This window comes from Setaria italica, chromosome II, assembly GCF_000263155.2.
Source record: "Setaria italica strain Yugu1 chromosome II, Setaria_italica_v2.0, whole genome shotgun sequence".
NCBI classification, from domain to species: Eukaryota; Viridiplantae; Streptophyta; class Magnoliopsida; order Poales; family Poaceae; genus Setaria; species Setaria italica.
The window spans coordinates 25954174-25977250 of record NC_028451.1 but is presented as its reverse complement, the minus strand read 5'-3'; the positions used below and the strand labels follow the sequence as shown (position 1 = coordinate 25977250).

Genomic DNA, 23077 nt, shown 5'->3' with positions numbered 1-23077 from the left:
AGTTACATTGTCGCTTGACAGTGATTCACTTTGTCGGAGCTTGGAGCGGAGCAGAAGAAGTTGAAGGCGCAGATTAGCAGAGGAAGAGGGATTCCTGTTGCCATCGGCCGCCACCATGGTGTACCGCCCATCTGCGCGGGCCTTGTGCCTATCGATCGTACCCCGGCCTACGCACCTCCGTCTTGGCACCTGCACAAGCTGAAGTCTCGCTGCTGACCTTCACCATGCATCCCTGCGACCTTAGATTTTCAATTTGAGAATCTATGGAGTCAATGAGGAATGACTGGAGGGAGGGGTGTTTGGGAGGAGGGGGTTAAATTTTAGCCCCCGTCACATCGAATGTTTGGACACTAATTAAGAGTATTAAATCTAGACTAATTACAAAACTAATTACATAACCTCTAGGCTAAATCGCGAGATGAATCTATTAAACCTAATTAGTCCATGATTTGACAATGTGGTGCTACAGTAACCATTCACTAATGATGGATTAATTAGGCTTAATAGATTTGTCTCGCGATTTAGCCTAGGGGTTCTGCAATTAGTTTTATAATTAGCTTATGTTAAGTCTTCTTAATTAGTATCCAAACATTCAATATGACAGCGTTAAAGTTTAGCCCCTCCTCCCAAACACCCAGTCGTCAATAAAAACAAGCGTCGGGACTCGAGTGTTGCCGCTCTACCTACGTGAGGAGGCTGTGAGCAGCAGTGCAATTGGGCCGTGTGATAGAGTGGGCCATTGGGTGAGGAGTGGAGTAGAGGAAGAGAGCAGATTAGGCAGGTGTCGAGGAGGACTATTTCTGGGTCGGACTGAAGGTTAGCCTATTTATTTTTGTTTTTTTATACATATATACACTAATACATAGTATATACAAAACTCTTTTGCAAAAATAAAGATATTCAACTGAATACCTTGAATCAAGGTAGGCCTGCTCCGGACCAAATTGTTGTAGCGATTGACTCAACATAAGATGTGGCTAAGCGGTAATTAACGAGATGATTACATGGCTAAAAATCATTGTTATATGATTCTAAATGATTGATAAACTAAGGTGGGGATGATAATTGCACCGGTTTAGTTAGTTAAGGAATTGATTTGCACCAAATGAAACATGAGAGATGAATGTCACACTTTTTGCGATACTTAGGTGATGAAAAATATATTTTTTCCAACGCAGTTTGCTTTTCACTCTGGTTGTTCATTGCTTCTTTTGACGCAATGCTTTTAGTGACGGTTTTTCTGCCCGTAGCAGGAGACACTTAGTTTTTAAAGACAAAGCCTACTCCTAGAAAATGAAAAGACAAACCTGCCCTTTTCCACGATTAAATTGAAGCCCATCCACATGCTTAGGCCCAGTCGAGCTCCCTTCCCTCTGGCCCATTGCGTAAGCACTGGAAACCGTGGAAGCCTAGAGGGGGGAGAGAGCCGTTCCAAATCCCACCGCCACGGGAAATCCTATCCATCTTCTGGAAGATTTTTGGTGCAGGTTCCCTCCTAGGCTCGGACGCATACACCTTTTTCTTTTCCGTTGTTTCATTTTCCCGTTCCGTTCCAATCTGATCCTCACGTTCCTCCGCTCGGGGCTCCGAGGAGGCGACCACGCGGTTCGCTGCCGCCGGCTCGCTCCGCTCGGGCCTTCCGTGGGGGCGGGGCGGCGGTGCTGGCTCGAGCCGCACCGGCACTGGCGGGGACAGGGAGACGCTGGCGGCGGTGATGGCGAGGAGGGCGCCGACGCCGTCGACGATCCAGTGGGACGCGATGCGCGCGGCGGAGGCGGCGGCGTGCGAGGTGGTGCTGCGCGTCCACCGCCAGGCAGAGCGCCACCGCCAGGACGTCATCGGCTACCTCAAGCGCATCGGCTCCTCCGTCGGCTGTGAGGTACGTGCTCCCGTCCGGCTCTCCCTCCCTCCCCCACGGAACCTCACTCAGATAGTCAGATGCATTAGTTTGTGCTATCTCTTGATGTTATCTGAGCTTGCAATGAGATCTGACAAATATAGACGCCCCTTTTCTTGATGCAAGTATATTCAGGCTGTTTCAGAAGCATATCTCACTCGACACTAGCAGTACAGGTGTAATCGTGTTAGGTAAAAATGCAATGTTCTTCAGGCTGTTTCAGAGTACACTGATGACCATTAAATTTCTCAGTCAATAAAGGTATGACAAAAAGGATCTCGCAAATTACAGTATTCCAGCATCCATGCATCTGTACCCATCAAGCCGTCTCATGAAAAGGTACCGTGTTCTGTTTTTAGCTGGGAATTGACCGAATTCGGAAATGAAGATGCCTTGTTATGCTCTAACAACGTCGCAGAACTGAAGCAGTTATCTTATAACAGACTCAGTCTCTATTATCTTCAGCTTTTTCAGACTCTCTAAGCCACTCCTGAAGTTTCAGTTCTTGTTCTTCTTTGAACTTATTGTAAGTCTCCACGGTTTTGGCAATATCAGTTTCCTCACATTAGTTTGTGCTATCTCTTGATGCTATTTGCGGGCTGAGCCCTTTGCAAGTACAAGATAAGGGATAATGGATTTGTATCTTAATGTTTTTCAGTTCTAGTTATTTGGTGATTGTTATTGTCAGAAGCTCATCTTATTTTTATTCTTTAGTGACATGACTCATGAGGCAGTAGCCTTCATTGTCGAGGATTGTGGATTCTCTGAAAGACAAACTCATGGCTCTACTAGGATGTTCATGAGGACCCTTGAGTCTTGTCTTGCTATCTTGCCCACATGAGGAGTCTTGCAGGCTCTGTCTCATTCGTTTTGTATCTTTCAATGCTAAGCTCAAGTAAAGCGTCTGGCTTCTCTGTGAGAAGCGAGCGAATAATACATGAAGCAATACATCTTTTTTTATACTATAGTAAGCCATCTAGGCTCTCTACATTTCTAGCACTACCTCGAGTACTTACTAAATTCATTAATTTTTCGTTCTATTAATTTTTGTGACCTTGATAAACACTTTATCTATGAATCAACCATGTGACATCTTCCTACCGGATTGGGTTACAACTAATAGTTTAATTCCTTTGCCCTTCTAGATCATCATGCCCCTAGCCATGTCAAATTATTTAAGAGCACATATCTTGTGAGAACTAGCTAAACTTGAAAACTATGTCAAAACTCATAAGTAGATGGTTACAACTAATAGTTTTTCTTTTTACACCTTCCATTGCTAACTATGCTTCCGAGGAACAAATGATAATTGGATTCTTGTCTTGCTTACTTTCTTCTACATTTTTGCAGTTAATGTAAATGAAATATGTATGAGTTGTTCAAAAAGATAAGCAATGTCATGGTTGATGATGGCTTGATTAATAAGGTATGTAGCTTCTGCTATTTTCTTTGAATGGAGTGGCTATGGATGGAAATTTTGTTATCCGCGAAGTCATGATGCCTAATTTCAATAGTTTTTAACACACTCAAACATTTTCTTCAAGTCATGTGTTGCACAACATTTATTTAAGTTGCCCAACATCTTTTTAAATGCACCAACATTTCTTGATATCGATCAACATTTGTTTGACATGCACGAACATTTTTTCTATGGTATTCAAACAATTTTTATACTCTAACCAACATTTTTCTTGAGAATGACCAACATTTCTTTACATACACAAACATTTTCCTTTTACTTATTTCTGGACACACACCAACACTTATAGATATTGACCAACATTATTTTTACATAAATCAACATTTTTTATGCTTGCAGAACATTTTTCCACACTCCCCAACAATTTATTTTACATACACCAACATTTTTCTTGATACACCATCATTTCCTTTAAATAATTCAACATTTATTGATGGCTGCCAACATTTTTTGACCATGTACCAATATATTCTTAAAGCTGTTTTGAACTCTTACCAACATTTTAGAATCTGTTCAACTTATTTTGAACACATCTCCAACATTTCCTTTATATTTCTCAACATTTGTTTCCTAAATCAACATTTATTGATGATTGCCCAACATTTTTCCTCAATCTCCAACATTTTCTTGACCATTATCAACAATTTTTTCATGAGCAGTTTTTTCTTGAACTTATTTTTTTAATATTATCCAACATTTCATTGACATACACTAACATTTTCCTTTAACTTATTTGGGACACATAGCGTCTTGATGTTGACCAACAATTTATCTAGCATTCACCAACATTTTGCTTGATAGACCAACATTTTCTTTACATAATTCAACATTTTTTTAGCATATACCAATATATTCTTAAATTGTTTGCCCAACATTTTTTTTACATACTCCAACATTTTTCCAATAATAGCCAACTTTTTTTTGACATGCACCCAACATTAATGAGGAACCCCACTTTGTAAGTTAGGGTAGGGTGATCCTGATGCACTAGTCATTTTCGTAACAGAAGCTCAAAAGGTCTATTATGACATATTCACTTTTGATATTCCATAAGGATAGTAGTTGTTCATCTTATTTTTGTTCCAACTCCTCTTTTACAAGTACAACAAATTTTATGAAAAGTTCATCGACATGCTACTTTAATTCAAATGTTGTCCTCTACCATTTGCTTTCCAGGTTTGTCACAAGTTTCCTATCAATGATTATCTATGTTTTATATTTTAATTGTTATGATACAAAAACTGCATCTTTCTAACATTTTGTAAATTTCTAACATTTACAACTGCATGTCCACCTTTTACGATGTTCACCTTTTATGATGAATGTTTCCAACATTTCTAGTTTCCACATTTTTTAGTTCAACAATTTTTTAGTTTCTAACGTTTTTTAGTTTCCAACATTTCTAGTTTCTAACATATTCTAGTTTCCAACATTTTTTATTCAAAAAATTTACACGAAAAGGTTCAACAGATCTGATTTCACCCTCGAATTTTCTCCATAATGTTCAACATTTTTTAGAAATTTAACATATTGCTGTTCAACAGTTATCTTGTCAAAGTCATTATGATATTCAATGGTGTTCCTTTTCCACAACCTAATATTTCTAAAACTTACTATAATTCTACTTCTACGTTTATTACTAACAGGTGCTCCAGATCTTCATGAGGAGATGATTCATTTTAGTAGTGTGGTTGATGTTTCTAAGTTGAGGATCAAGTACACCTGAAGTTACTTAGTTAATTATTACTGATTTGTTAGTTCTCAAATTTGTGTAATAACAATTTTGTTCTCACTTCTGTCACTTCTGTTTTTTAGTTGGACGTATTAGTATATTAAACTTCAAACTTTAAGTTGCAAGAGCCCACCCGTTAGTATCCTACTTCAAACCACTTCCCAGCAAAAAAAGTAAAAAAAATGCAGCAGTCAGATAGGAACTGGTGTCACGCTGGAAAAAAAAACGCCCTAAAAAGTAAAAAAAAACTCGAAGGCGCGCTCAAATATAATAGCGCGCTGAAAAAAATCAAAGGGACGCGGCGCTACTATATGTCCTGGAACGGAACGGAACCGCGAAGAGCTTGCTAGGCTATGTAGTTCCATCATTTAACCACCTTGCGGTAGACAGGAGGGCCATTTAACCATCTTGCGGTAGACCAGGAGCCCTCGGTGGCCACCGCTCGCCGGCAGCACGACGTCACGGAGACAGCACCTGCCTGAGCCGTCACCTCCATCGTGACGCCTCACTCTTCCCCGTCACTGCTTTCCCCACCCCCGCCCGCCGATCCACCCCATCCGATCCGAGCACCTTCTCACCCATCGCCACCGCCGCCCTCCTCGTTGTCGCAGAGAGAAGCGGCGGCACCGATGGGCCGCCCGCCGAGCACCGGCGCCCCGGCGTTCCGCTTCCTCCCGTCCGAGGTGGCGGAGATGGAGGCGCGCCTGCAGCAGCTCAACAACGCCATCCCCACCCGCGCCGTGCTGCAGACGCTCGCCGACAAGTTCTCCGCCTCGCCCGAGCGCGCCGGCAGGGTCACCATCCAGCCCAAGCAGGTACGCCCGCCCGCCCGCCCTCCCGTCTCGGGAATTCTTTTCCCTTCCCGCGCCTGATTTGATTCATGAAACGGGAGCTCCTCCGCCGTTCCCCTTCCTTCCCTTTTTTAGGGGGGTAAAAAATCTTTTGATTTAGGGTTTGCTTCCTTCTTCTGATTATTATTCCGATCTGTCTGTGATGTGAAATTTCGATTCGTGGGGTGGGGATGGGCCCAGGTGTGGAACTGGTTCCAGAACAGGCGCTACTCGCACCGGGCCAAGACCACCAGGGCCGCGCCGCCGCCGGCGGCTAAGATGACGCCCTCGGGGGCCGACCACCTCCAGCACGCCGCCAACTCCTCCGCCTTCAGGGCCGGTCAGCCCTCCGCTGTCGCCGCGCACCACGGCTCCTCCCCCTCCGCAGGTGATTGATTCTTCATCTCCTCCTCCCCTGGTGATTACATAGGAATGGGGTGATGAAATGCTTCTTCTAGCGGTGTGGGAGCACCAAACCTATCCACTTGTGGGGTGCAATTGTGCCTCTCCTTTCGAGGATTCAGTGCGTGGATGCTTCTGCCTGTAAGGTTTTGTTTGCGGTGCAAGGGTCCCCTCCGCATCATGCTAAATCGACAGCTATGGCCCTGCCAAACAGGGCTGTAGTTATACGACCGATTTTAGTTCCGTTTTTCCGCTGATGATTGTTGCCTTTGCTGATAACCAGGGAAGAACCCTGTGGAGGGTGTCCAGGTCGAGTTCGAAGCCAAGTCAGCTCGAGATGGCGCATGGTATGGACATATTCGTATCTCATACTTCTTGTTCTTTTTCTGTTGTCATATGCTTGTATGTGTTTTTGTTTGTCATGAAGATGTATTTTGTTGCTGAATGATGGCCAAGTTACTCCATTTAACCTATCATCCTTGTCCAACTTGGGGAGGCAACCCAGATAAAACTGGAATCATAACTAAAGGATCCTTTTTATAGAGTTGTAAAAAATGGCACTAAACTGATTTTGTGAATAGTAATGTCCCTCATGCAATCAATTTCTTTTTTGAAAGCATCAGAGGAAGTTATTTACTTGTAGGGATGGAATAAAAGAATAATAGTAAGGATAAGTAGTGCTTGTCTAGTGTTGTTTCCTACATGTGACCTGTTAGTGGCCACAATGAGAGAACCATGAAGGCATCTCTGGATTTGTTCACTATAAATTTATACACCCTTTATTTGACCAAGGAATTTATTTCTGTTCTGTGTCATTGAAATTGTTTAATCTGTTCCAAAAAAATATCGTATTTAAAAGGACTCGAATTCTTGCATGTGTAACACCCTTTTATGTTGCAGGTATGATGTTGCTGCGTTTCTGTCTCATAGGTTGTTTGAATCAGGGGAACCGGTAAGGATGTCAGTATTTTATTACATATCATTGAAGTTACTAAATGGCAAAGAGTCAAAAGACATTTCCAGCAATATTTTTTGAAAGCAGAATTCTAATACTGAAGCTATATGTGATTCCGTTGTTTTCTCTTTGTCGACAAAGGTGATGCAGTAAATTAATTTGTGATAGGAATTAGGATGCTATATCATCTCTACTGTCTTGCATTCCAAACATTCTATAATATTGATGTATCCTGGATTGCACAAGTGAATTCTAGAATATATTAGGTAAGTCGGGAATTAGTATAGGAGTCTGTAGGATAATTAGGAGGAAGGCAACCTGAGGCAATCTAACAGTTGTAAGATGGATTCAAGTTAGTAGTATATGATATGATGGAGTCACTGAGTCAGTAGAAGTAGTTTCTCCTGTTTTCTAATTTGTAATTGAAATACAGGCTTCTAATATGGATGGAGGATGGTTTGCATATGCGATTTTATAAACTGCTGTATTTCATGTATTGTTAAACTTTTATAAATTGGTGGTATTGCTCAGATGCCTATTTGGCTTATACCTACTTTATTTCTTGTGTGTTTATTCCAGGAAGTACGGGTTCGTTTTTCTGGATTTGGAGCAGAGGAAGATGAATGGATCAATGTTCGCAAATGTGTGCGACAGCGTTCTCTTCCATGTGAGGCCACTGAATGTGTTGCAGTGCTTCCAGGGGACCTAATTCTTTGCTTTCAGGTGCTGTCATTTTGAACTTTCTTTGACCTATCACCTAGGCATATGTGGCAACTTGAGAATTTCTGTGTAGCCATGCTTTAGTTTCATTATCAAAGTTCTTGTTCTATAAAGGATGGCTTTTCTTCTAGCCCTTAGAGCACTGTGCATTTGTATCCTATGTTTGGTGAGTTTTTTAAAACAGTTCCTTAGTTGATCTTGTTTTACATTTGAGAGTTTAGAGTGATAGTTAGATTCTTACTCTTCAATTATGTTGCCGTGCAATTTTTTTTTGGCTTTTGATTTTATCTTCCAAAACTGTTGAATCTTACTAGGTTTCTATTTGTTAGTGTGCACTGAAGGTTGGTTATACGAAATTAGTTCCGAAAATCTGTCCTTTGCTCCATCTGATATTATGGCCTGGTATTACTGATATTTCTCTTGAAAATTGAGCTCCGCCAGATTTGTACGCTATTTGAAATGGAAGTGCAATTTCTGCACTGCAGTTATTTTGTTATGCAATCAGTAATTTGATTCCTTTAAACGCTGTGTTGCCGACTTTTGATGTAATAACTGAGATGCCTTAGCACCATGTATTCATGTGTAGCCTTTAGTGTTTGTTCTACTTGTACTGACAATTCCAGTTGCTATGCCCTCAATGATTTTGTTACTGATACTAGTTCAATGGCTTTGCTTTGATATATACTAGCAATACTAATTAGGATGTTGAATTCTCACGCCATTTGCTTTTTTGCTTCTGTATTCTTGGTATTCATGTTTGACGCCAAGAATTTTTACTGCAATGTCGCGAGTTTAACCTTGGACCAGTTCTTTTACCACATCCTGTAAATAGACAAAGATCACATCAGGGTTGATTGGTATTTGGATATGTGTTTCACTCATCCTAGGGTTCGCTCATGAGGCCCATGATTCTTGGATGCATTTGTACACCTAATTGCTAGTTGGATAAAGTATAGCTATATTTTATATTTGATATTTTTTCTATCTGCATGCATGAGGTGAAACCCTATCCACCTTGTGTAATTAGCAAGGCACTGGGCCTCCAGCAACTTCTGAATGCACCTTCTCTTCTCTATAGTGCGCTGCCACCATCTTGTAGTGAAGGACCACAACATTTGGTATCAGATCTGATGATTGCAGCCACTAAACTTTTTATTTAATTTTTCCTGATTAAGCTAGTTTTTTTCTATGAAATGAACTATCGAAGGGGTTAAAAGAGTATTCAAATATGTGAAAAACTGTCATCAAATATATGTGCCCAACATAGTCATGTATATCGTGGTTGTTGTTGCGCAAGCGCTGAGGATCATTGCCACTCCAAATGAGAAAGATACTCATTAAAAACATACAATGACTATTGTTGAAATGAGGATTATTAATTATTTGTCACGTTTGGATGTAATATCATGAAGGAAACCGAACACATGATCCATCTATATTTCATTTGATTATGTTGTTCTTTGCTGCTATCGTTCACCCAAGTTGCTGGCTTGCGTTAATACTTCTATGCTATAATTTTTCAGGAAGGTAAAGAACAGGCTCTCTATTTTGATGCTCGTGTCCTTGATGCCCAAAGGAGAAGGCATGATGTAAGAGGATGCAGATGTAGATTTCTTGTTCGCTATGATCATGATTCTTCTGAGGTATTTCTCCACCCTATCTGGTGTTGCCCATTCATGTGCTGCAACTATTTTAGTGAAGCCTGTTGCTGACCTTGTATTTTATTTGGTGTTGATACCCTGAAACCATTGTTCTCCCAAGGAAATGACATACTTTTCAGGGTAAATCGATTATATGTCTGTGAAGTTGTACATTAATTTCAATTATGCACAATAATTTAGGTTCCTGAACATGCAAAAACAATTCAATCTGTGCTCAACCAGTTTAGAAGTTGCAAAAGCAAGTCATTATGTCCTCAACCCGTTCAGGATAAAACTTAATGTTGATTGCCTCCAGAAGTTTAAAGACACTGTTAAATAAGGTCATAAACCTACTATGGAATTTACTGTTTTACTCAATATATATATATATGCTCCAAGTCAAGCAGCATATCCTGTTCTCAGAATCGGTACTGTGTTTTATCCTGAACTACCATATTACAAATGTAAATAAGTTATTTTTTTATCTTGGGATAATTACCTTGCCCTGTTGTGTTCTTAAATCCAAAAACCAGACTGCTGCATTTTAGTGTTTGTTGCATTATTTCAACACACTTAAAAATATCTTTTAATTTTGCAGGAAATTGTTCCATTGAGGAAGGTGTGCCGCCGACCAGAAACTGACTACAGGCTTCAGATACTGCATGCAGCTAGAGCGGCAGCCACCATGGATGTTCACACCCCACCCAAAGAGGTTAAACTAGAGCTGACATCCAACGAGAAGAGCCCAGCAGAGCAGAAAGCCCCGAAGCAGCACAAGATGATGGATGTGAACACCGATGAGGTGACCATGGTCTCCGGCGTGGAACAAGAAGTGACACCAGCCAAGGCTGGAGCTGGAGCCTCATTACCGTCAGCAACGCCAGAAACCCGCAATTCGAGTTCAGATGTGATGAGGGATGGGGAGTCTGCCTCGGTGGTTGAAGATGATGATGAAGTACAAGTGGTGGAGAAGATGAAAGAGGGGGATTAGTTTGTTTGTTTTTTCCGTGCATTGTGCTGGGTTAACTTGATGTTGTCGTACAAATTTGACTAATTTAGTAGTATATCTATTTAGCTCAGAGCCTATTGTATTTACCATCTAGCGTCTTGGTGGGCTTGGAAGATTGCTCCTTAACAGCTTAAGTGAAAGTTGACTGTTTCGAAGGTAAGTTTTTAGCCCAACTAAGTATTGATGCATAAGAATTAGATCAGATGCAAAACCTGTCTCACATCGCGGTAAGGTCCGCAAGCAGCTTACCGCGTGCGCGCGTGCAGGGTTTGTTACCATCTGTGAGGGAAAAGTTCAGTTTCAGTAGACAGTAGCAGTAGCAATCTTGTGAAGGCGTTTTCCAAGATGACCCAAAATGAGCCCAAAGCAGGCCTTTTTGGACAACATAACCATTAACTAGGTTAATTAATTAACAACTCGTCTGCCCACCTTAATCAGGTGTACGTGTCTGAATTAGTTCTATAAAAAACTGGAGGGAGTGATTCATGAACATTTCAGGCTGCTATGGTTCCATTCGCAGACGATCTCGTTCCACTAGTGGCCGGAGAGAATCACAGCAGATCCAATTAGGAAGGCAGCGGCGAGGCCGTAGAGCGCGCGCCACACCCATGCCTTGGCCTCCTGCAGCTCACCACCGTTCTCCTGCGGCGGCGGCGGAGGGAGGGTCTGAACGGTAGCACCACACGCGTTTGCACGTTCCCTGCATTGCTGGCTAATCCTATGGAAACGGGGAGGGCTCGTGATGCAGGAGAAGTAGGCGGAGCCGTCGTGCACCACCTTCGCGTGCACAAGGTAGGCGATGTCCTTGATGCGGGGCCAGGATGGGGCATGCTCCGAGGAGCAACTGTCCAGCAGATCCTCGCCGCCGAGGATCTCCAGCCTCCTGTGGCTGCTCGGCGCCAGCCTCGGCAGCCACCGTGGGAGCTCCCTCGAACTCGCGTCCTCGCGCAGCCGCAGCGAGCGCAGTAGAGGGACGTCCTCCACGGCATCGAGGCCGGGGCAAGCCGTGACCTCCAGGTCCTCAAGCCTGCCGAGTTCTGAGATCCGCTGCAGCGCGCGGCAGCTGTCCACTTGGAGCTCCTTGAGCGCGGGCAGGCCCCTGATCTCCAGGAGCTTGTCTGCGAGATGTATCTTCATGCTGGTCAGTGCCTTGCAGTGTATCAGCCAGGGAGGAAGCTTACTCAGCCTCGGGCACCTGGAGATGTGGAAGCTGCGGAGCAAGGGCATGTCGCCCTCTAGAAGGCCCGACCATGTCTGCAGGCTCTCCATCTCGGCCACGATCAGCTGCTCCAGCCGTCGAAACGCCACCAGATTTATTGGCGCGCCCTGGAACTCATGGGTAATCTCACACAATGCACTGCAGCCCGATATTGTTAGGAAGTTGAGATCCATCATGTCACACAGTGACGGCGGCAGCCGCTGGCACTGGGAGCAGCCATCGAGGGTTAGCTGCTCCAGCGAAGTGAGGTGTGAAGATGACACCCAACTCGGAAACTCGTTGCCATAAAACTTTGCCAGCTTGAGTGAGGTCAGGTGTCCAGGGGGCTTGAGCTCACCGAGGACGTCACCTATGCTCTCAACATCTCCACCAGCTGGCGGCTGCTCGTGGTCAGCAGGGATGGTGCAGAATAGCTCGAGCTCTTTGAGATGGCCCATCTCGTGGAGCCTCAACTCAGCCGCCTCCTGTCTGCTTGTGCCGCTTCCTAGATTCAGTATCTGGAGGCTTGTAAGCTTAGACAGGTTGCTCAGTTCCTTGAATGTCCAACCTGTGGAAGCACTGCTGCTGCTTACTGGAACTAGAGAATTCGGAACTGGAAGAAAGCCTCGGAAGCAGTTCAGTTCTTTCAAGTTGCGGAGCCTGAAACGGATCTCTTGTAGCCCTGGAGTTTCTGATATGTCGAGGGTCCTCAAGTTCTTCAAACGACCCACACCCTTCGGCAGAGAGTTGAGGTGACGGCAGTTATTGAGGATCAAGTACTGAAGCATCACGAGATTCGAGACCCCATGGGGAAGTCTTCTTATGCTTGTGTTGGAAAGGTTGAGGTACCTGAGCTGCAGCAGTTGCCCCAAATTACTACCAACAGAGTCAACCTGTCCGTCTCTAAGGTCCAGAACTCTGAGGCTGGTGAACCTTTTGCAGATGATATCCATCACTGGTGGAGTAGCATTGGTGCTAGTGTCGCCCTGTGGGCTTGAGCTCCCAAAGACCAAGAGAGTCCTAAGGCTCGTGACGTCGTTAGGGATGTCACGGATTTTACCCCCATCTGCGGCGTACAATCGCCACACCTTGAACGCACGGCCAATGTTGCGGGGATCGCCGACGTAGTTCTCGTCCTGCGACCGGTAGATTGCATATGACCTCAAGAGATTTGGCATGGTTGCGCAGCCATCTGCCGCAGGTAGGAGGAGGCTCCTATCAACCAGCTCTGTATAGCAGTTTTGGGCCTCCACTTCCTCTGGACATGTCCCTTGCTGCTCCTCGGTGGTTCCACTGCTCCCTTTTTCGAAGAAGCCTTCTGCAATCCACTGCTGCATGATGCTCTTCTGCTGGATCACAGAGCCCTCCGGGTAGAGGGAACAGTAGAGGAAGCACAGCTTGAGGCGATACCCCAGCTCCATGTAGCTGGTGTCGATGCTCCTCTGGATCTCCCTTTGCATCACTTGCGTGCCAAAGAAATCGTCGGAGAGCTTAACCATCCATGGGTCCAGCTGGTCCCGCTGCCTCAGACTAGACCCGACAGCCTTGAGCGCCAGCGGGAGGCCGCTGCACTTGCTCACGATCCTTATCCCGGCGTTCTGGAATTGGCCGACGGCCTCGTGCTCCCTGAGCTGCGCCGTCCTGCGGAGCAGCAGCCACCCATCGTCCTCGTCCAGGGCCCTCACGTGGTGGCAGCCAAACCACCTGTTGACCCCGATAATCCTTGTCCTGTCCCTGTGCGACGCCGTTAGGATGACTCTGACGTCGCGCTCGAGGAAGCCCTGCCCTAGCTCCCCCAGGAACTCCCAGCCTTCATTGTCTCGCACGTTGTCGATCACCAGCAGAAGTTTGGACCCCGCCAAGTGCCTGCGGATTATCTCCCTCTGCTGCCTGGGTTCTGAGTTGGATGCTTCGCGGTCCTCATTCTCGCCCGACCAGATGGTCATTGTTCCGGTGCTGCTGGAGATGTGCACCCACATCCTTCTCTGGAACTGGGGATCTTCCCTCATCTTGTGGTATATCTTCTGCGCCAGAGTGGTCTTGCCCACCCCAGGTGCTCCCACAATCGCGAAGAGGGATATGCTGTTTCCCCGCATCCGCCTCACGTGGTCGTCGCAGTCGTTACTGATGATGCTGCCGACCGAGTTGGGCTCACCACCATGGCATGGGCCAATTACCTCACTGCTTGATTCTGCAGGCCGCTGGTCGGTGGCTAGTGCTTGGAGGGTCCGCGCCCACTGATTTTGCTCACTTGATGCTTTCAGATCGTCCAGCCTCTTGTTCAGTTTCTCTAAGCGATTCGCAGCGCGGCATCTGGTATTCACTTCTCTGCAGCACCTGCACAGCGACGAGCCACTCCATTCCTGTAAAAGGGCAAGGGTATACATTTCACCTTATGGGCTTATTGAGATGGCACATTTAGTTAGGGGTAACTTAGGTACAGCATTGTTTTTTTAAAAAAAAAGAAGAAGAAAACTTAGGTACAGCATTGGTCCAGGAGTAATGGATGCTCATCAGTGTTGTACTATATATCACACAAAAATACACACTCTGCATGAATATCAGTGTTTTACGCATCTAGGATTACCAATATAGTATGGTCGTATTGGAAGTCGAGAGACGTAAAAGTTGACATACCGATCCATCCTTAATAGACAGAATACCTACTTGTGGTCACTGAAGATTTAAATTAGGCTTGATTTTATGTAAAAATGACTCATTTAATACATGAAAAATGAAATTATTAGGTAAGGAATAGAAACTGCTTCTGCAGCATTGTAATTCTATTTCCTTATAGCATAGAAAACATAGTGTTGAAACATGTGTACTCAAGAGTGGAGACCATATCATGTATTTTTATTATTATTATTATCTAGCAAATGTATCACAAAAGTTCTCCAAGACAAAATTATTACCTGAAGTTGTAGCATACCCACTTCAATCTTGAAGCGGTCAATTATACTTTCTGCCTCGTAGGCAATCTCTGTCAGTTGTTTGAGCCATTCATGATTACCCTCTGCATGAGGGATGATGGTATGATATGGAGCCGTGCTTAGTTGAACAGCGATAGTTTTAAGCTTGCGTTCAAGCTTGATAATCTCGTGTTTTACTCCCAGCACTTTTGCAATCTCATTGTACGCGAAACCTGCCAATGCTGCGGTGGCTTCTTTTAAGAGACCGTATAGAATCACAGTTTCCATATCTCGCAAAGAAAAGTACGATAACCTTGTCCTTCAAAAACGAGTAAACATAAATGCAAATCAATCAGTTGATAATCAAATGTAATTTAAGGCACTTGTGTTCCCTTTACATATACCAGATCAGTTAGGACAATCCCAACCCAGCCGACTAGGATGGTTTCTCGAAGTAAATTGGGCTGCCACATAAGCATTTTGGTGCTGTGGCAAGGCAATTAAAAAGAAAAGAGAGGATCAGTGACCACGCGCGCAACGAGGACCGAAGAAACCACCTGTTTCGCGGTGGGGATGCAACCCGTTTCCACCCGTGTTGGGCCCACACCGCATCGCTCGCCGCCCGCTGCCCGCCGCCGCACGCGGCCCTGCAGCCTCCACCGCTCGAGGCCCCGCAGCCCCGCCGGCCCGCGACACCAGGGGGGCCGCCGCCCACATGCCCCACACCGAACCCGGCGGTGGCCGCGGCCCCCAAGGGTGCCAAAGAAAGCGGCCACGAGCGGGGCAGGCCAAGGGCGAGAACAACCACATGTTCGTCTGCAGCCAGCTCGCCGTCGCTCGCTAGCTTCGGGCCCGTCGCCGTCGACCGCGGCAGCCCCGCAGCCGCTGCCTGCTCTCGAGTTCCCCACCCGCGGCCCCTCTCCTTTGGTGCCCACCTCGCCGTCGCGCTCGCGCGGCCGCTCAACACCCCGCCGCTCGCGCGGGCCGCCTGCTCGGGCGCGACAAACTCGGCCCGCCGCCGCTTGCGCGTCGGCCTGGTCTGTGGATTTGGAGAGAGTCGGAGAGGAGGAGGGGAGGGCGGGAAAGAGCGGCGGGGAATCTCTATTGTGCATTTGTGCTCGTGCGAAAGGGAATTCCCCCTTTCCATACTCCAAATACAAAAATAATCTCCACTAAATATAAGCACTAAATCAGATACATTTATACAGTTAGGCCTAGAATTGCTGTACAATTTCATCTGTCGTAGTACTGGCTTTTGGGGTATGAAAACTGTTTCAAATACTTGAAATAATATTTCTTTTAACGTGAAATGCTTTTCTCATAATGAGAATGTCGTTGTTACTGTCTGCCAACTGTCTGCTTATGGGTCATTTTAACTACTCCCTCCGTCCCAAATTATGGGTCATTTTAACTTTTCTAGATTCACAGCTTTTTGCTATGCAATGAGACATTGTGTATATCTGAGTGCAAGCAAAATCTATGAACCTTGAAAAACTAGAACAACCTATAATTTGGGACATATGGAGTAGGTCTATTTGGCGATGGCTATATACGCGATGAGATTTTTTTATCGCCCGACGACTTCTTGCAGGGACATATGCAATGAATTCGGCTCAATATCGCATTTAGATAAAAAAAATTTGTTCGATGCATCACACACTGGGCCCATCTTTTTTTTCTCTTTTTCTATTATTCTTTCACTATTCTTTCTCTTATTTTTACTCTTTTCCTTCCTGCATTTAATTTTCTTAGTAGACAATTATAAATTCATTTTATGATTAATTCATGATACAAATTTATTTATTCATTTTTATAAACCGAACCGGTAGAATCATGGATTTGTTTTGTGAGTTTGTATGATTTGTTCGGTAAGTTTACATAATTTGTTCGGTGTATATAATTGTTTTGTTCGAGTACTTCGTATAATTTGTCCTAGGTATACATATATTTGTTCTCTGAGTTGTATAATTTGTTTGAGAGGTATACGTCTTTATTCTGTAAGTTCATATAATTTGTTCGATGCATACAATTATTTTGTTCGAGGACTTCATATAATTTGTTCCAATATACATATATGTGTTCTCTAAATTTGTATAATTTACTCTAGAAGTATATGTCTTTGTTCTGCGAGTTCATGTAATTTGTTTGATGTGTACAATATTTGTTATGTAAGTTTGTATTATGTGTTCAAGGTGTATACATATATCGTACAAAATTTGTCACTTTGATTTAAAAAATGTTAATAAAAATATTTATCCAAATGTTGTCAAGTGGGATCTTGTTTTGAAGGAAACTCAATGGTGTCATCAAAATTTAATTTTAATACTCAGTGTCAGATTTATGACTTTTTTATATTCCAAATTATGTGCACTCGTGGGATGACATCATTACTTTTATCTCTTTTGATTGCATGCATACGGAGATGGAAACAGTCTATTTTCATAGGCTACACCAAATAAGAGTACATGCACGGAATTGGAAAGCGCGCTTAGGCAACAACCCCACATTTGTCACCTTCAACGACATATGATCGCTCACATCTATTTTGGGACGATAACGGCAGCTAGGCTAATTTGTTCTGTATTGGGAAAAACTAGAGCCGTTATGGACGACGTCCGTTAGGGAAAAAAGTCACATGTGACTTCCCTTCTGCACGTTAGAGAATCCATGCTGAGAAAAGAGAGCGTCAAAATGATGACAACGGTGTCCAATAAGATGAAGTGTAGGGAGGAGGGTGACTGCTTCATGGCCTTCTTCCCATGCGTGCTCCTGGGCCTCCTCAGGCATGGCTCCTCTGAAGTCTCCGGCATGAAGGAATTGTCGTGCTCCACGATTTATCCTCCAGAGTGTAGGGAATACATGGGCTGCAGCACCCCAGCCCGGGCACAAGATCCACCCCTGCTAGTGGGCCGAGTGAGTGGGAGGTAGAGGGGTGGTGGGAGCACAAGAGCTGTTGTTGTGCGTTTGTAGCTAGAAGAAAGAAGATAATACGCACACTGATGCGGCGAGTGGATGGGGTGCGGTGGAGGTTAAAAAATAATTAAAGTGGGATCCATATCCGGTTCTAGATGTGGAATTAAAAATCCTAGAAAAGAACTTTTTACAGGATGGAAGGTTTATGTATTCGATGATGTAGTTTTTCTACGTGAAGTGTATGACAGTACACAAACGTTAACTATGAACACTATGGGTTTAGAGTACTCTTATTGCACCAGAAAATTAGCATCCTTTGAGTTTTTTTTTTACGTTCAGCATCCTCTTTGGGTACATTTAGTATATATAAATGAGCAGGCCATAAATTCTACAAGCAGCACTTTCCTTTTGTTTTGTTTTCACTAAAATTATTTTTGTTGATTTGCCTGCAGTCTACATGTGCTCACCGAACAAGAAGTGAGTTAGGCTAGAAGTGAGTTCCCTTTCCCTATAGACGGATCCAAGGGATAAAACGCGAAGAACGACAAAGTGGTGACATGTTTAGAGTACTGGAAGATATTCGTTTGCTGTAAAAGGACGTGCATTGTTGTCAAGAATGGGTTAGAGGATGTTTGAACTAATGATTGCTTTTCACGTAAATCCAAAACAAGTGTTCCCTCTGTTCGTCGCGTATATGTCATTTTAGAAAAGTAAATGAACTAATTTGCTTGTACAAACGCCATATAAATATAAGAATGAAGATAGCAGGAGAAGAAAAAAAATAGAGATGAAGAAACTTATACTCCCTCCGTCCAAATTAGATGTTGTTTTGATTTCTTTAAATTCATAAATTTTATTATGCACTTAGATATACTCTATCTCTATATGCATAAACGACCTATGATTTGGAATGGAGGGAGTACCTCCCAATACAAGAACCGTGGGAATTCATACTCGTAAGAATCAAAGTAAAGTGTAGTTAAATCTACGGGGCGGGGCTGTCGCGCCAGCGTGCGTACCTCTTGAGACGCCGTCCCGGCTGCGCAAAGCAGCAGGAAATCGCCGCCGTGGACAGATTCGCGCAGCTCGCCGTGCTGCACGCTCCGGCTCCAGCTCCGGGCACGGACAGCGTGATTGCCCCCCCACCTCAGCTGGCTTGTTTTCTTCGCATGCCGTGGGCCGGCCTGGATGGAGCACCAAGACTGCAAGACGTACATGTGCTCGCAAGCAGTCAAGTCAACTGCAAGTGCAGCCAACGGATCGATCGGATGCTAATTAGTTGTCACACGCGGCCTGCTATTATTATCTCACAATAATAGACCAATAGTACGCGGGTGTAGCAGTGACGGGTATCAATTCAGATCTAACTAATTAATGAGATGCTCATCTCATGAATAAAAGAAGTTCGATGAGATGGGATCTTGGGATTTTCCTTGTCTTCTTCCTTTGACCGCCCGACTCCTTCCATTATAAGCTTGGGTTATACGGAGTAATAACATCCCGCATTAAGGGGTAGGGTTCAGAAGGATTGGATCGGACAGCTAATAATGAATTCTACACCGGTTCTTGAGACCTGTATATAGTGATCATGCTGCAAGAAATCGGTACTCCTGGTCTAAGAGGGGGAGGGGGCTAAATTAGTCAACTCAAAATTTTAACCCATGATTTTCGCTGCAAAGTATCAAAATATAAATTAGATCATGCTATCTAGATATGGAAAAAAACTATAGTTGATCTAATGAAACTTCTCAACCCACAAAGAGTTTTCACTACGGCTTATCACTGCCAATTTAAACCAAATCGGCGGTGGCGGTGATGAGTTATTACCGCCGGGTGGCAACAAAAAAGGGAATTTATTGTCAAGTTTAGCAATAAACCGGCTGTGATGTGAAGTATCACCGCCGGATTTAACACCAACCGGCGAGTAGGAGCGGAACCAAAAAAAGAATTGAATCGTGTTGATATCCGCACTCGAGTCAGTCTCTCCATCTTCTCTCACCCTGCACTCGAGTCCCCATCTCTCTCCCCTCCCATTCTCAACCTCTCTCCATCTTATCCTCCCCGACCCTCCGCCCGAACTCTCCCTCTCCCTCCCCTCTTCGTCCTCTCCCTCTCCCTTCTCCTCTCCGCTCCCCCTAGCGATGATGGCTGGCCCCTCCGCCCGACCTCACCCTCTTCCTCCCCCTTCTCCTCTCTGCTCCCCCTAGCGATGACAGCTGGCCCCTCCGCCCAGCCTCACGGTCTCCTCTCTCCTCTCCGCTCCCCTTGGCACCTGCTCTACCTCTCTTTCCCTCCACCCTTTGCTCGCCCCTCACCAGCAGGTTTGGTGAGGTGCGGCGGCGGTGGTACACAAGGTGAGGTCTGCGCGGCGCGGGCCGGGTTGATGGCGGGCGCAGGTTGCAGGCGGCGTCGACGGCGGGGGCGGGCTGCAGGCAGTATCGACAGCGAGCGTGGCTGGGAGCAGGCTGTAGGCTGCGTTGACGGCTGCGGGCAACGGCTGGCGCGGCTACAGGCGATGGCAGGCGCGGATCTGGATCTAGGTCACCATGTGGTCCTCTTCCTCCCTCTCCCTCCATTCCTCTCACTTGGGACAACAGTTGCAGGGGTGAAGTGCGATAGCGGCCGACAGGCCACGGAGTGAGGGGCCAAGCGCGCCGGTGGGGTGTGTCACGGGGGCGACCGGTGGGGCGTGGGGCCCAATTTTTTTTTCCTTTTTTTGTTTTCAAAAAGGCCATCTCGCCAGTTCCCCATCCGACGGTGATGCCTTCTGCTATCACCGACGACCCTAATCCATCGGATCCCCAAACCGGCGGTGATGTTTGGGGCCGGCGGTGATGTTGTTTTCTATAGTAGTGTTTGCAACCTAGAGCCAATCCTAACAAAAACTATTCTAAGGAAGTAAAGGTAGACAAGTTGTAAATAAGAAATGCAGAAACGTAAAGGAGTGAGTTAGGAAGAATGCAAACTCGGCGTGACAATTTATCCCTTGGTATAGTAGGCAAATGCCACCCCTAGTCCATGTTGGAGCTCCACTAAGGATGTGCTCTTAGCCATGAAACTTGACAAGGAAAACAAGTGCTCAAGCGTATGAGTGTTCTTCTAATACTCAGTATGAGTGTTCTTCTAATACTCACGAATGGCTCCTCTCTACTACTCAACTCACAAGATCTAGCAAAAATCGCACAACCTCATAAAGAGGGGTTGGGGAGAGCTATCTTGGCTTTAGTTCAACTTAGAAAAGGCACGAAGCACACCAGCAACCTCTAAAACAGCAGCCAGCCACTAAGGAGGGATTGGGGTATAAATACCCCACTCCTCAAAAACTAGCCATTAGGGTGTAAGACCAAAAATGAAACTACCGGTTTCCCAGAACCGGAACCTCCGGTTTTTCAAACCAGTTAGTAACATGTGGCACCCTAAATCTGAACTTTCTATTTTCAAAACCGGAACTTCTGATTTTTCCACTGCCTAACTCGATAGAGTGTGTACGTGTGACTTTTGTGTCTCTCATCAACTCACATAGGAAACTTGAGCATTGAGACTTTGTCAAATGACCATGTGATGCATCCCTCTTAATAGTACGTCATACCTATACTTAAGATCAAACATAAATACAACATACATCCACTTGAGCTTCATCATCATGAGCCATGCCATACTTGATCAATGTATCCACTTGAGAGCTACATCCAACTTTGTCTCATTGGTTTGAGCACTTCAACCTTGAGCTAGTGACTTGGATCAATATTCAACACATGTGAATGAAATCCAACTTTAGATCACAAGTCACCATTTTACATGACTCAATAAACATTTGATGCATCCCATTGCTATACTCGGTAAGGCTTGATTTGATACCTCAAAATCCTCCAAGCACTAGCCACTTCACCCTAGCAAAGTTCATGACCCAAGTCACCACTTGACCAGACTTCGATTTGTTTTGACATCAAGAATGAAACCCACTTGAGATCCTATCTTTTTTTGACTTTAATATCCCCATTGTTGCTAACAAGCTTCTCATTTTATTTAGAGACCGAAGAATAACCCAATGCCATCATGCCTCTATCTTCACCTTCATTTGCTTGTCATATATCATATATATAAACATCATGGGATCACACATAATATTCCTACTTGTGATATTTATCTTCAACACAAGCAATCTTGAAAATATGAGTCTATCAAACTGGCCTCTAATCATTTTCTCCACCATTGCTTGTTTTCCATGCTTAGATGCACTATGTCATATGTCACACTTGTTCTTTTCGCCATATGAGCTTATCAATACATTTCTTTGTCATAAAGGTTATTCACCAATAACTTTGTACCTACTCATATGCTTAACAAGTTCATTAGACCTTTAATCTAGTTATCATTCAACACACCAGAACCCACTGGGGACTAGATGCTCTTTCATACATGAAGAAGGGAGAGTGCTTTCCACCATCCAACAATCGGTGTGGACAGAATAGACCTCAATTCAATGCAAGATCATCCATCCAGAACATAGTACCTCCACGTATTCAGCTGAAGGAGTTCATGGAGGAGCAAGACAAGATTAACAAAGACACTGTCACTAAGTTCAAGGCTGTGGACAAGGTTTTGGAAAATATTGATAGCAAGGTGACAAAGGTCGGAAGTTTGAATCACTAAGTGATGAATATGATGAAGATGCTAGAGACTCAAGTTACACAGTTAGCTGAGCATTTTGCAAGCACTGAAGGGAAGTTGCCGGGACAACCGAGGAATCCAAAGACAGCTAAAGCTATTCAAACTCTCTCAGGCAACGAAACAGAAGATCCAGAATGGCTGGCGGGAGCTAGGAAACCTAAACTAGCAGCTGAGGCAAAGATGACTTCAAAGGATAAGACACCTAACCTAGCTCTGAAGATCAAAACAGAAGAGCTAGAGTTTGAGATGGTTGATCAAGATGACACCAAGATTCTGCCAGCAAAACCACGCCATCATCTAGGTGAAACTAACGAACAATTTGAAAAATTTGTTGAAGTTGTGCACGGGTTGAACATAAATATGCCACCGCTGGACGCTCTACAAGTTCCAACCTACGCTCGCTACTTCAAGGATATACTGACGAACAAGCGAGAGATCCCGCAGTTCACTACAGACCACATCAAGATGACATAAGAGTGTAGTGTTGCGATCGCTAATCATGCTCCTGAGAAGAAAAGAGACCTGCGATGTCCAACCATCCCATGTTCAATTGGAACATTGATGTTCGAAAGGGAATTATGTGATCTTGGCGTGAGTGTGAGCATCATACCTAAAGTTGTGTTTAGGAAGCTATGTGTGCCGGAGTCGGAACCAACTGCTATGTGCCTGGAGTTGGTAGATAACAACGTTCGCTATCCTGAAGGCATTGCTGAAGATG

At 44.6% G+C, this 23077-nt stretch overlaps 2 protein-coding genes across 6 annotated transcripts; one reads left to right on the top strand and one right to left on the bottom strand.

Annotated features, from left to right (window-relative positions):
• The first annotated feature begins 1555 nt into the window (after window positions 1–1555).
• On the top strand, window positions 1556–10825 carry LOC101773581 (protein SAWADEE HOMEODOMAIN HOMOLOG 2). Of its 4 annotated transcripts, XM_022824542.1 has the most exons (10): window positions 1738–1879; window positions 2033–2158; window positions 2257–3323; window positions 5024–5924; window positions 6141–6327; window positions 6625–6688; window positions 7242–7293; window positions 7876–8019; window positions 9540–9659; window positions 10255–10825. In XM_022824542.1, the coding sequence occupies exons 4-10, from the start codon at window positions 5739–5741 to the stop codon at window positions 10645–10647; spliced, it is 1146 nt and encodes a 381-aa protein (XP_022680277.1). In that variant the 5' UTR covers window positions 1738–1879; window positions 2033–2158; window positions 2257–3323; window positions 5024–5738; the 3' UTR covers window positions 10648–10825. The 4 variants fall into 4 exon arrangements, with proteins under 4 accessions (XP_022680278.1, XP_022680277.1, XP_022680276.1 ...); XM_022824543.1 differs by lacking the exon at window positions 2033–2158 and having other exon boundaries at window positions 1556–1879; window positions 3248–3323; XM_022824541.1 differs by having other exon boundaries at window positions 1740–1879; window positions 2024–3323.
• A 213-nt stretch (window positions 10826–11038) lies between these two features.
• On the bottom strand, window positions 11039–18918 carry LOC101772895 (putative disease resistance RPP13-like protein 1). Of its 2 annotated transcripts, XM_004956493.3 has the most exons (3): window positions 18708–18918; window positions 14779–15094; window positions 11039–14226 (listed from the first exon to the last, which is right to left on the bottom strand). In XM_004956493.3, exons 2-3 carry the CDS (start codon window positions 15061–15063, stop codon window positions 11200–11202), a joined length of 3312 nt encoding a protein of 1103 aa, XP_004956550.1. In that variant the 5' UTR covers window positions 15064–15094; window positions 18708–18918; the 3' UTR covers window positions 11039–11199. The 2 variants fall into 2 exon arrangements, with proteins under 2 accessions (XP_004956550.1, XP_022680275.1); XM_022824540.1 differs by lacking the exon at window positions 18708–18918 and having other exon boundaries at window positions 14779–18693.
• Window positions 18919–23077: the final 4159 nt, after the last annotated feature.

What these genes read in the sequence shown, in the direction of transcription:
- LOC101773581 (XM_022824543.1), top strand. Translation starts at nt 5,739, where the DNA reads ATGGGCCGCCCGCCGAGCACCGGCGCCCCGGCGTTCCGCTTCCTCCCG. An exon ending in TGTTTGAATCAGGGGAACCG is followed by an intron (nt 7,294 to 7,875) that starts GTAAGGATGTCA and finishes TGTTTATTCCAG; the next exon opens with GAAGTACGGGTTCGTTTTTC. An exon ending in ATGATCATGATTCTTCTGAG is followed by an intron (nt 9,660 to 10,254) that starts GTATTTCTCCAC and finishes TTAATTTTGCAG; the next exon opens with GAAATTGTTCCATTGAGGAA.
- LOC101772895 (XM_004956493.3), bottom strand. Translation starts at nt 15,063, where the DNA reads ATGGAAACTGTGATTCTATACGGTCTCTTAAAAGAAGCCACCGCAGCA. An exon ending in TGGGTATGCTACAACTTCAG is followed by an intron (nt 14,227 to 14,778) that starts GTAATAATTTTG and finishes GCCCTTTTACAG; the next exon opens with GAATGGAGTGGCTCGTCGCT.